Genomic DNA, 13,927 nt, shown 5'->3' with positions numbered 1-13,927 from the left:
GGGCGCGTTCTGTGAGGTAGACTAGATCGGGCCGTTCTGTTGGGTAGACTAGATCGGCGCGTTCTGTGAGGCAGGTAGACTAGATCGGGCGTTCTGTCAGGTAGACTGGATCGGGCGTTCTGTCAGGTAGACTGGATCGGGCCGCGTTCTGTTAGGTAGACTAGATCGGGCCGCGTTCTATTAGGTAGACTGGATCAGACGTTCTGTTGTCCTCCTTTCCTGACCTGCTTTCACCCAACACATCCTCTATGGCTGATTATTCAAACTAACAGTTTGTAATCATTAATTCAATACCAGATGTTGAATAATCCATGAGTAGATACGCTAAACTTCCAATTTCCTGCCACTGAACAGCTTGTCATTGTCATAGATGACCTAGACTGAGGTAGCCGACTCTGGTGCTATAAATACCCAGTTTGGATTCCCTGGGTGGTGTTCGGCATCAAACGGTAGAAAACTGACTGAAACGGGGAGAGACGACTAGAACTCGTCTCAATAAGACACATTCATTTTCTGTTTCAAAATGTTTTGCTCACGGTGTGCCCTAATAAATATGACCCTAATGATTTGGTCCCTGGTCTTGATGCACGTTACCTCTGGCCCTGTCTGTTGATTGGATTGGACCATTTATAAAGGACATGTCCAGACAGTACACATGTTGTTTTCAGCATTGTTCTCTCCCCACAGCAAGAAGGGCTGGCTGCCCAGTTCAGCCACATGAGTGTGGTGCGCCAGGCGTCCAGCGACGTCACTAACGGCGGCCCCCACCCTGCCATGTACCCCTCGGGCCCTGTGGTGCTCCAGGCCCCCCTGCAGCACCAGCAGACTGGCTACATGGTGGCCCCTCCAGGGCCCCCTGTGGTGGGGCCAACCCAGGCCTACCCCGGCCCTGCCCACCCTATGAGCCAGCCGGTCATGCAGCAGCAGCAGGGCTACATGCCACAGCAGGTACAACAGTTAGTCACTCACATGGTCAGTCAACACACCATCTCATGGCATCGTCTACTTCCTACCTACTTGTTGGTCTCAGTCTCCTTCAGTAATATCAGTGATATTATCCAGAGATGATAACCATTTAGATTGACCTCAGATCCTCTCTGAAAAACCAGATTCCAAGGTGACCAGAGAAACTCTTGTCTGCTCGTTGTCATTCCTCTCCTGTAGATGCACACATGTTACTGTGCTCAGCCCAGGACCCCCACTCCCCACTGCAGCCAGCACTATCGCCCTGTCAGCCCCGTGCACTACACCAGCCCCCAGACCCAACCTCTTCCCCAGCAGCCAGGTAAACACACACACTGCTCTCTCTCTGTGTTTGTCTTGATTAACTGAGCTGTCTCCCAGTGAGCTGCAGTATTCTGTTTCTCTGCACCCTGGGGGGGACACAGTTGTTATCTACAGCCTCCTGCCTCAACACAGCTCTGTTTTACTGGTTGTTAGCTACAGCCTCCTGCCTCAACACAGCTCTGTTTTACTGGTTGTTAGCAACAGCCTCCTGCCTCAACACAGCTCTGTTTTACTGGTTGTTAGCTACATTCTCCTGCCTCAACACTGCTCTGTTTTACTGGTTGTTAGCTACAGCCTCCTGCCTCAACACAGCTCTGTTTTACTGGTTGTTAGCTACAGCCTCCTGCCTCAACACAGCTCTGTTTTACTGGTTGTTAGCTACAGCCTCCTGCCTCAACACAGCTCTGTTTTACTGGTTGCCTCCTGCTGAACGCAGCACTGTGGCCATTTACTGGCTTTAATGTGGAGGAATGCTACGCTATCGTCTGTCGGGGGAATTAGGAGGCATCTCTTGGGGCTGAGCAGAGGGACAAACTAGGCTATATACTGTTAGTCTACTAGTGCATAAACAGTGGAATATCCAGACACAGTGAAAATAATGACTGTTTACAAACCACTTGCATAAGGAAGTTGCTTCTGCAATTAAACAGTTTTGCTGAAGGCTTCAGTATAAATGATGCTTGTGGGAATTGAACCTACAACCTCACCACACTTAACTCAGCCACACTGGACCACAGGGGTGTTGGTGATGGGAAAGTCTGGAGTCTGGACTGGACCACAGAGGTGTTGAAGATGAAGACTAGGAGTCTGGACTGGACCACAGAGGTGTTGGTGATGAAGACCAGGAGTCTGGACTGGAACACAGAGGTGTTGGTGATGAAGACCAGAAGTCTGGAGTGGAACACAGAGGTGTTGGTGATGAAGACCTGGAAAGCGGAGTGGTAGAATGCGGGGCCGGGATGCTGTCTGAGAGTTCTATGATTCTCACAGTGAACCGGTCTCTTTTTCAGCCCCTCACTTCTCTTCAGTCTCTCTCTCCTCTCCTCCAGCGGTCTCTATTTTCAGTCCCCTCTTCAACTCTTCTTCTCCAGCCTCAACTCTTCTTCTCCAGCGGCCATAATGATGATGACTTCCTGTTCCTTCAGGGTCGTCATCTGTGTTATTACAATGTGTCTTTTTGGAACCGTTCAGTCCTGCAGATTACAACATAAAAGCACACTGACAATAGACATAAAGCACCTGTTAGCAACTTCCTATTTCACCTGCTGTACCAAGGCAATCTGATCCCGTTCTCTGTGTGCTCAGGTGGAATGGTGTGTGGGGGGATATAATGGGAGAGTCATTTCATGCTTGGTTTGTGAGCAGAGGTCTGGAGAGAGACTGGAGGTCAGAATAGTGTCCCGCTCCTTCACATATGAAACCATTCATTGTCTATTGGTCTCATCTTGTTCCACTTTTCCTCATTGGGGCTAAAGAATGTTCCAGTCACCTTTTTTTACAAAAGAACGACGACTAATGCGGTCCCTGGATTTCTCTGTGAGAAGCAGCAGGCTGTAACCTTGACATTCAGCTGTCCACTATGGAACAAGCACTACTATTTCCAGCACCGGTTTGGCGTTGCTAGAGAGACCGCCCTTTTGGCGTTGCTAGAGAGGCCGCCCTTTTGGCGTTGCTAGAGAGGCCGCCCTTTTGGCGTTGCTAGAGAGGCCGCCCTTTTGGCGTTGCTAGAGAGACCGCCCTTTTGGCGTTGCTAGAGAGGCCGCCCTTTTGGCGTTGCTAGAGAGGCCGCCCTTTTGGCGTTGCTAGAGGCCGCCCTTTGGCGTTGCTAGAGAGAGGCCGCCCTTTTGGCGTTGCTAGAGAGGCCGCCCTTTTGGCGTTGCTAGAGAGGCCGCCCTTTTGGCGTTGCTAGAGAGGCCGCCCTTTTGGCGTTGCTAGAGAGGCCGCCCTTTTGGCGTTGCTAGGGAGGCCGCCCTTTTGACGTTGCTAGGGAGACCGCCCTTTTGACGTTGCTAGGGAGACCGCCCTTTTGACGTTGCTAGGGAGACCGCCCTTTTGACGTTGCTAGGGAGACCGCCCTTTTGACGTTGCTAGAGAGACCGCCCTTTTGACGTTGCTAGAGAGACCGCCCTTTTGACGTTGCTAGGGAGACCGCCCTTTTGACGTTGCTAGGGAGACCGCCCTTTTGACGTTGCTAGGGAGACCGCCCTTTTGACGTTGCTAGGGAGACCGCCCTTTTGACGTTGCTAGGGAGACCGCCCTTTTGACGTTGCTAGAGAGACCGCCCTTTGACGTTGCTAGAGAGACCGCCCTTGACGTTGCTAGAGGACCGCCCTTTGACGTTGCTAGAGAGACCGCCCTTTTGACGTTGCTAGAGAGACCGCCCTTTTGACGTTGCTAGAGAGACCGCCCTTTTGACGTTGCTAGAGAGACCGCCCTTTTGACGTTGCTAGAGAGACCGCCCTTTGACGTTGCTAGAGCGACCGCCCCTTTGGCGTTGCCGACCCTTTGGCGTTGCTAGAGAGACCGCCCTTTGGCGTTGCTAGGAGACCGCCCCTTTGGCGTTGCTAGGAGACCGCCCCTTTGGCGTTGCTAGGAGACCGCCCTTTGGCGTTGCTAGGGAGACCGCCCCTTTGGCGTTAGGGAGACCGCCCCTTTGGCGTTGCTAGGAGACCGCCCCTTGGCGTTGCTAGAGCGACCGCCCCTTTGGCGTTGCTAGGGAGACCGCCCCTTTGGCGTTGCTAGGGAGACCGCCCCTTTGGCGTTGCTAGGGAGACCGCCCCTTTGGCGTTGCTAGGGAGACCGCCCCTTTGGCGTTGCTAGGGAGACCGCCCCTTTGGCGTTGCTAGGAGACCGCCCCTTTGGCGTTGCTAGGGAGGCCGCCCTTTGGCGTTGCTAGGGAGACCGCCCTTTTGGCGTTGCTAGGGAGACCGCCCTTTTGGCGTTGCTAGGGAGACCGCCCTTTGGCGTTGCTAGGGAGACCGCCCTTTTGGCGTTGCTAGGGAGACCGCCCTTTTGGCGTTGCTAGGGAGACCGCCCTTTTTCTATGTTGCACATTTTGCGTCGTCTGTTTTTGTCATTTGCTTATATTGCTTATGTCTTTGTTTTCGCTATGTTTTTTTCTCACTACACTCTTCCTTCCTTGGAATCAATATTGTATGATTTTCGCCATGTTTTAGATGTCTTCTACATTGTAATGGGTATCATACTCTGGGTGGTTCGAGCCCTGAATGCTGATTGGCTAACAGCCGTGGTATGTCAGACAGTTTACCACAGGGATGACAAAACATGTATTTTTACTGCTCTAATTACGTTGGTAACCAGTTTATAATATCAATAAGGCACCTGGGGGTTTGTGATATATGACCAATATACCACGGCTACCACGCGTTGCGTCGTGCATAAGAACAGCCCTTAGCTGTGGTATATTGGCCACATACCACACCCCCTCGGGCCTTATTGCTTAATTCTAATACAAGTAAAGAGAGATCATCTCCCAAGACAACAGAGGCATATTAAATATGTTTCTCATTTCACTTGGGCTCATTCATTCATAGTCGTTGTGAATAGAATTAATGGCACCATTTAGTTTAAAAACAATGAATTGAAATGTTCTACATCTCACTAGATTATTTCAATAGAAGTGAATTGTAACGTCCTAATGTTACTGAAGGTTACCACGCTGTGATGCCAAATCAGCCCCAAGGCCCTCAGCATCAGAACCTGGTGAACAACCAGCAGCACAGCAATCTGGGAAATCACATGACGGCCTTCATGGTCCAGTACCCTTCAATGCCTTCTTATCAGGTACGTTCTTATTGGCTTATCATTATTAAACTGTTGTTGTTGTTTTTTAAATAAAGAAAAACAATTGATTTGTCCTTTCCTTTTGCTTCGACATGGTTTGATCTTCTATTGTGAACATCTTGCTCTTGTGAACATCTTGCTCTTGTGAACATCTTGCTCTTGTGAACATCTTTGCCTGACTGAAAATCTTATAATTAGATCAACCGAACTCTGAAATGTTAAATAGTTTGAGGATTGAATTGAAAAGAGATTTGAAAGGGATCCGACATCAGATGTCTGTATCAATTGTAAATGTAAAAAATAAATCCTCCTGCTTAACCCTGTTTTTCCATATGGTCTGTGTGCGTGGTGCAGGTATCAATGCCCCAGGGGTCTCAGAACATGCCTCCACATCAGCAGGCATGTCAACAGCCCATGATGATCCAGAGCCATCCAAGCCAAGCTCCCATGGCCATGTCAGGCATGCAGGTTTACTACAGTGTCATGCCCCCAAATCAACACAGCACCATGAGGTAGGAACTGATCTGTTCTGTTGTTGACGGTAGGAAGATGGACTGTGTATTAAATAGTCTAAGTGTTATAGTCTAAGGTCTGTAATCTGGTACCGTTTCATATTCCAAAGTAGTTCAACGTTGATGAAAGTGGCGCAGATACCGATGTACCAACCAAACTGCCAACACCATTTACAACAGTCCATTATAGTAGCTAGACTCTATAGAGCCCCCCCCCGTTCCCCCAGAGCCATAGTTCTCCTATAGTGTGGTTGATGAAGTTATGCCGGTGTAGAAACCGGTCCTCATGGGAGCTGAGGTGTACTATTAAGACTGGGCTGCACTGCACCTGTATCATCAGCCTATAAATCATCCTCCAGACTGCCCTACTAAATCATCCTCCAGACTGCCCTACTAACAGAAGCTCCACTGAGCTGAAAGTGACCTCCAGACTGCCCTACTAACAGAAGCTCCACTGAGCTGAAAGTGACCTCCAGACTGCTCTACTAACAGAAGCTCCACTGAGCTGAAAGTGACCTCCAGACTGCTCTACTAACAGAAGCTCCACTGAGCTGAAAGTGACCTCCAGACTGCTCTACTAACAGAAGCTCCACTGAGCTGAAAGTCACCTCCAGACTGCTCTACTAACAAACACCACTGAGCTGAAAGTGACCTCCAGACTGCTCTACTAACAGAAGCTCCACTGAGCTGAAGACTGCTCTACTACAGACTCCATACTGCCCTACTAACAGAAGCTCCACTGAGCTGAAAGTGACCTCCAGACTGCCCTACTAACAGAAGCTCCAACTGAAATTGATCTCAGACTGCTCCACTGAGCTGAAAGTGACCTCCAGACTGCCCTACTAACAAACTCTGAAAGACTGCCCAACTAACAGAAGCTCCAGACTGAAAGTGACCTGCTCTACTAACAAACTCCACTGAGCTGAAAGTGACCTCCAGACTTCCCTACTAACAAACTCCACTGAGCTGAAAGTGACCTCCAGACTGCCCTACTAACAGAAGCTGAAAGTGACCTCCAGACTGCTCTACTAACAAACTCCACTGAGCTGAAAGTGACCTCCAGACTGCCCTACTAACAGACTCAACTGAGCTGAAAGTTACTTCCCTCCCTGTTGTACTGGTTCCTATATTCCGCCCCACAGCATCAGTTTTATTTGTATTTTTATTTTACCTTTATTTTACTAGGCAAGTCAGTTAAGAACAAATTCTTATTTTCAATGACGGCCTAGGAACAGTGGGTTAACTGCCTGTTCAGGGGCAGAACGACAGATTTTGTACCTTGTCAGCTCGGGATTTGAACTTGCAACCTTTCGGTTACTAGTCCAATGCTCTAACCACTAGGCTACCCTGCCGCCCCAAATACTGTCAGTGTTAATATTAGGTGTCCCAAATAAAACCCTATTCTCTATATAGTGCACTACTTTTAACCAGAGCCCTATGGGTACAGTACCAGGCAGCTGTAATGACAGAGTGATTCAGGTCATAAAGAGGAAATGAATGACATGTTTGTTTGTTCTCATGGACTGTCACCGTTAATCAGAGATCATTAACCTACCTTTTAATACAAGACTATTTCTGAAACATTGTGTTGGGGCTCTTTAAGGGAGACTTGGAGAGCAAATATAAAGTGGCTGGCTGCTGGTGCTATCAATGTCTTTTTAATTGATGCCTCATAGAGCTCTATAAATATATTGACTAAGCAAGTGTCTCCACAGTCCATCGATGGGTTTCTTACCTCCTGCTGGGGCAGAGCAGATGCAGTTTCCCCGGGCTTCGTCTCCGTGTGGAACCCAGCAGCTACCAGGACAGCAGTGCTCAGGTAACCCCTCTCAGCAACACCAAGGTCGTGGGTTCAATTCCCCCCAGGATCACACACATACTAAAATAGAGACCATTCGCTTTGAAAGACCCTTAAGTATGAGATTTGAAACCATTGAAATGGTTTTCCTGCCTTGTGTGTCCTGTCTATCCGAGGATGGAAACGTTCCTTTGACCATGAAGCTGTGATTTTGACGTTGTTGTTGTAACTGTGTGTAGGTGTGCTCCCCGGTCCTCACAGTGGTGGTATGGTGATGATGCAGCTGACCCTGCCCCCTAACCACCAGCCCAGAGCCCACTCCCCTCCACAGTGGAAACACAACAGATACTACAGTCTGGATCACACACGCAGCCAGAGGTCCTCAGAACAACTAAACAACTCGCAGGTAACTACTCAGAACAACTAGACAACTCACAGGTAACTACTCAGAACAACTAGACAACTCACAGGTAACTACTCAGAACAACTAAACATCTCACAGGTAACTACTCAGAACAACTAAACATCTCGCAGGTAACTACTTAGAACAACTAGACCACTAACAGGTAACTACTCAGAACAACTAGACAACTCACAGGTAACTACTCAGAACAACTAGACCACTAACAGGTAACTACTCAGAACAACTAGACCACTAACAGGTAACTACTCAGAACAACTAGACCACTAACAGGTAACTACTCAGAACAACTAGACCACTAACAGGTAACTACTCAGAACAACTAGACCACTAACAGGTAACTACTCAGAACAACTAGACCACTAACAGGTAACTACTCAGAACAACTAGACCACTAACAGGTAACTACTCAGAACAACTAGACCACTAACAGGTAACTACTGAGCTGCTGATAATTAGACATAACCAGTCAGGAGTCTTTGTAATATTCTGCATGTTGGAGAGAGGGCAGGATCAGCCTGGGAGAGGGGGCAGGATCAGCCTGGGAGAGGGGGCAGGATCAGCCTGGGAGAGGGGCAGGATCAGAGGGGCAGGATCAGCCTGGGAGAGGGGGCAGGATGACTGATCTACACATCTTGCATCCCAAAAAACTGCTCATTGTGTTATCAAGATAAGCGACTCCGAGCATCTTGCTCAGGCCCGTCTCTTTGAACTAGGGATACACTAGGGATACACTTTCCCTCTGATATATAAGGGTTTCTATGTCCCCTCTGACCCCCACCTCCCTGTCCCTCCTTTTTTGCCTCTGTCCTATAGAACACTCCCCAGCTGGGCGGCCCCAGCACGCCTCCAGCCCAGCCCCAAGCCCCAACCCACCAACTCACCTCCATAAAGAACCTCCGCTCGGCCGGCCTCACCCCCATCCCCATAATGGCCCAGTTCCCCAGACCCTTCGGACCAGGGCAGGCAGTGGACGGTAGATACCCATTGCTGGGTCAACCCCTCCAGTACAACCCTGCCATCAGGCCTCCGCTGATCCATGGCACACACCACATGATCCCCAACCACCACCACGTGAGTCCTCAGAACACACACACACACCACATGATCCCAAACCACCACCACGTGAGTCCTCAGAACACACACACACACATGATCCCCAACCACCACCACGTGATCCTCAGAACCACACCACCACGTGAGTCCTCAGAACACACACACACACCACATGATCCCAAACCACCACCACGTGAGTCCTCAGAACACACACACACACCACATGGGAGTGAGTCCTCAGAACACACACCCACCACCACGTGAGTCCTCAGAACACACACACACCACATGATCCCCAACCACCACCACGTGAGTCCTCAGAACACACACACACCACATGATCCCCAACCACCACCACGTGAGTCCTCAGAACACACACACACCACATGATCCCCAACCACCACCACGTGAGTCCTCAGAACACACACCACGTGATCCCCAACCACCACCACGTGAGTCCTCAGAACACACACACACACCACATGATCCCCAACCACCACCACGTGAGTCCTCAGAACACACACACACACACATGATCCCCAACCACCACCACGTGAGTCCTCAGAACACACACACACCACATGATCCCCAACCACCACCACGTGAGTCCTCAGAACACACACACACCACATGATCCCCAACCACCACCACGTGAGTCCTCAGAACACACACACACACCACATGATCCCCAACCACCACCACGTGAGTCCTCAGAACACACACCACATGATCCCCAACCACCACCCGTGAGTCTGGGAACGGCACCACATGATCCCCAACCACCACCACGTGAGTCCTCAGAACACACACACACCACATGATCCCCAACCACCACCACGTGAGTCCTCAGAACACACACACACCACATGATCCCCAACTCCACCACGTGAGTCCTCAGAACACACACACACACAGATCCCCAACCACCACCACGTGAGTCCTCAGAACACACACCACATGATCCCCAACCACCACCACGTGAGTCCTCAGAACACACACACCACATGGCCCAGTCACCACCACGTCCCTCAGAACACACACACACACCACATGATCCCCAACCACCACACGTGAGTCCTCAGAACACACACCCGTGATCCCCAACCACCACCACGTGAGTCCTCAGAACACACACACACACCACATGATCCCCAACCACCACCACGTGAGTCCTCAGAACACACACACACACCACATGATCCCCAACCACCACCACGTGAGTCCTCAGAACACACACCACGTGATCCCCAACCACCACCACGTGAGTCCTCAGAACAGAACCACCACCACGTGAGTCCTCAGAACACACACACCACATGATCCCCAACCACCACCACGTGAGTCCTCAGAACACACACACACACCACATGATCCCCAACCACCACCATGTGAGTCCTCAGAACACACACCACATGATCCCCAACCACCACCACGTGAGTCCTCAGAACACACACACACCACATGATCCCCAACCACCACCACGTGAGTCCTCAGAACACACACACACACACACCACATGATCCCCAACCACCACCACGTGAGTCCTCAGAACACACACCACATGATCCCCAACAATCACCACGTGAGTCCTCAGAACACACACACCACATGATCCCCAACCACCACCACGTGAGTCCTCAGAACACACACACCACATGATCCCCAACCACCACCACGTGAGTCCTCAGAACACACACACACACACCACATGATCCCCAACCACCACCACGTGAGTCCTCAGAACACACACACACACCATGATCCCCAACCACCACCACGTGAGTCCTCAGAACACACACACACACACATGATCCCCAACCACCACCACGTGAGTCCTCAGAACACACACACACCACATGATCCCCAACCACCACCACGTGAGTCCTCAGAACACACACACACCACATGATCCCCAACCACCACCACTTGAGTTGGGGTTGTTTCATACGACAAAATGTACCAAATCTGTGACATGAAAATGTAAGATTAAAATATGAAAAAAGTAGACAAAATCTCAGTCCAGTCAACATGTCTGCCTCCTTTTCCTTTTCCCTCAGGGCCCAATGGGAATCCGGCATCATGGGGGGCGAGGGAGGAGACCACCACCTAGGAAGTCATTATCATCAGATCTTAGTGTAGGTGACCCAGGTAATAGAGAGGAGAGTGACCATTTAACATTTACATTTATCTTTAGGCAGGGAGAGAGCGACCAAATCTTTCACCTTATGACATCAGTGGAACAGTAGTGCATCTAAATCTTTTAAGGGGGGGGTGAGAGGGATTACTTTATCCTATCCTAGGTATTCCTTAAAGAGGTGGGGTTTCAGGTGTCTCCGGAAGGTGGTGATTGACTCCGCTGTCCTGGCATGCGTTGAGGAGTTTGTTCCACCATTGGGGGCCAGAGCAGCGAACAGTTTTGACTGGGCTGAGCGGGAACTGTACTTCCTCAGTGGTAGGGAGGCGAGCAGGCCAGAGGTGGATGAACGCAGTACATAGGGCCTGATCAGAGCCTGGAGGTACTGAGGTGTATCCATTCACCATGGTCTTGGCGGATGCGAGCTTCAACTGGAAGCCAGTGGAGAAGCGGAGGAGCGGGGTGACGTGAGAGAACCTTGGGAAGGTTGAACACCAGACGGGCTGCGGCGTTCTGGATGAGTTGTAGGGGTTTAATGGCACAGGCAGGGAGCCTGCAAACAGCGAGGAGAGACCTTAGTTGTTGATCTTAGGCAGGGAGAGAGCCTACCTGTTCATGGTGGTTTGATCAATAGGAATGATGACGTTCCCTTGTGAGGACTCTGTAAACACATGTATCCATTCAGGTGTATTCTGTGGCTTTTGGCAAATGCTTTCTAATGGTCTGAAGTCGCGCTGTTGCTACTGCCTGTAAACACATAGTCCAGTTCATAGTGAATGATGACAGGTCCTACTGCCTGTAAACACACAGTCCAGTTCATAGTGAATGATGACAGGCCCTACTGCCTGTAAACACATAGTCCAGTTCAAAGTGAATGATGACAGGCCCTACTGCCTGTAAACACAGTCCAGTTCATAGTGAATGATGACAGGCCTTACTGCCTGTAAACACACAGTCCAGTTCATAGTGAATGATTACAGGCCTTACTGCCTGTAAACACACAGTCCAGTTCATAGTGAATGATGACAGGCCCTACTGCCTGTAAACACAGTCCAGTTCATAGTGAATGATGACAGGCCTTACTGCCTGTAAACACACAGTCCAGTTCATAGTGAATGATGACCGGTCCTACTGCCTGTAAACACACAGTCCAGTTCATAGTGAATGATGACAGGTCCTACTGCCTGTAAACACAGTCCAGTTCATAGTGAATGATGACAGGTCCTACTGCCTGTAAACACACAGTCCAGTTCATAGTGAATGATGACAGGCCCTACTGCCTGTAAACACATAGTCCAGTTCATAGTGAATGATGACAGGCCCTACTGCCTGTAAACACATAGTCCAGTTCATAGTGAATGATGACAGGCCATACTGCCTGTAAACACATAGTCCAGTTCAAAGTGAATGATGACAGGCCCTACTGCCTGTAAACACATAGTCCAGTTCATAGTGAATGATGACAGGCCCTACTGCCTGTAAACACAGTCCAGTTCATAGTGAATGATGACAGGCCCTACTGCCTGTAAACACAGTCCAGTTCATAGTGAATGATGACAGGCCTTACTGCCTGTAAACACACAGTCCAGTTCATAGTGAATGATGACAGGTCCTACTGCCTGTAAACACACAGTCCAGTTCATAGTGAATGATGACAGGTCCTACTGCCTGTAAACACACAGTCCAGTTCATAGTGAATGATGACAGGCCCTACTGCCTGTAAACACACAGTCCAGTTCATAGTGAATGATGACAGGTCCTACTGCCTGTAAACACACAGTCCAGTTCATAGTGAATGATGACAGGCCCTACTGCCTGTAAACACATAGTCCAGTTCATAGTGAATGATGGCAGACTACTGCCTGTAAACACATAGTCCAGTTCATAGTGAATGATGACAGGCCCTACTGCCTGTAAACACATAGTCCAGTTCAAAGTGAATGATGACAGGCCCTACTGCCTGTAAACACATAGTCCAGTTCATAGTGAATGATGACAGGCCCTACTGCCTGTAAACACATAGTCCAGTTCATAGTGAATGATGACAGGCCCTACTGCCTGTAAACACACAGTCCAGTTCATAGTGAATGATGACAGGCCCTACTGCCTGTAAACACAGTCCAGTTCATAGTGAATGATGACAGGCCCTACTGCCTGTAAACACAGTCCAGTTCATAGTGAATGATGACAGGCCTTACTGCCTGTAAACACACAGTCCAGTTCATAGTGAATGATGACAGGTCCTACTGCCTGTAAACACACAGTCCAGTTCATAGTGAATGATGACAGGTCCTACTGCCTGTAAACACACAGTCCAGTTCATAGTGAATGATGACAGGCCCTACTGCCTGTAAACACAGTCCAGTTCATAGTGAATGATGACAGGTCCTACTGCCTGTAAACACACAGTCCAGTTCATAGTGAATGATGACAGGCCCTACTGCCTGTAAACACATAGTCCAGTTCATAGTGAATGATGACAGGCCCTACTGCCTGTAAACACATAGTCCAGTTCATAGTGAATGATGACAGGCCATACTGCCTGTAAACACATAGTCCAGTTCAAAGTGAATGATGACAGGCCCTACTGCCTGTAAACACAGTCCAGTTCATAGTGAATGATGACAGGCCCTACTGCCTGTAAACACATAGTCCAGTTCATAGTGAATGATGACAGGCCATACTGCCTGTAAACACATAGTCCAGTTCAAAGTGAATGATGACAGGCCCTACTGCCTGTAAACACATAGTCCAGTTCATAGTGAATGATGACAGGCCCTACTGCCTGTAAACACAGTCCAGTTCATAGTGAATGATGACAGGCCCTACTGCCTGTAAACACATAGTCCAGTTCAAAGTGAATGATGACAGGCCAACTGCCTGTAAATACATAGTCCAGTTCAAAGTGAATGATG

At 49.5% G+C, this 13,927-nt stretch overlaps 1 protein-coding gene across 1 annotated transcript; it reads left to right on the top strand.

Moving 5' to 3' along the window:
* Positions 1-667: 667 nt before the first annotated feature.
* LOC115121721 (R3H domain-containing protein 1-like) lies at positions 668-11,041 on the top strand (the record flags this gene model as incomplete). Its single annotated transcript, XM_065014161.1, has 8 exons — positions 668-948; positions 1,165-1,285; positions 4,958-5,091; positions 5,446-5,603; positions 7,319-7,422; positions 7,641-7,807; positions 8,639-8,896; positions 10,936-11,041. Coding segments are annotated over exons 1-8 (1,279 nt in total), but the record flags the coding sequence as incomplete, so codon positions are not given.
* Between the last annotated feature and the right edge of the window lie 2,886 nt (positions 11,042-13,927).

Source organism: Oncorhynchus nerka, unplaced genomic scaffold (genome assembly GCF_034236695.1).
Source record: "Oncorhynchus nerka isolate Pitt River unplaced genomic scaffold, Oner_Uvic_2.0 unplaced_scaffold_4888, whole genome shotgun sequence".
In the NCBI taxonomy this organism is placed as follows: domain Eukaryota; kingdom Metazoa; phylum Chordata; class Actinopteri; order Salmoniformes; family Salmonidae; genus Oncorhynchus; species Oncorhynchus nerka.
Note: the sequence above shows the minus strand (reverse complement) of the source record. Positions and strands in the feature narration are given on the sequence as shown.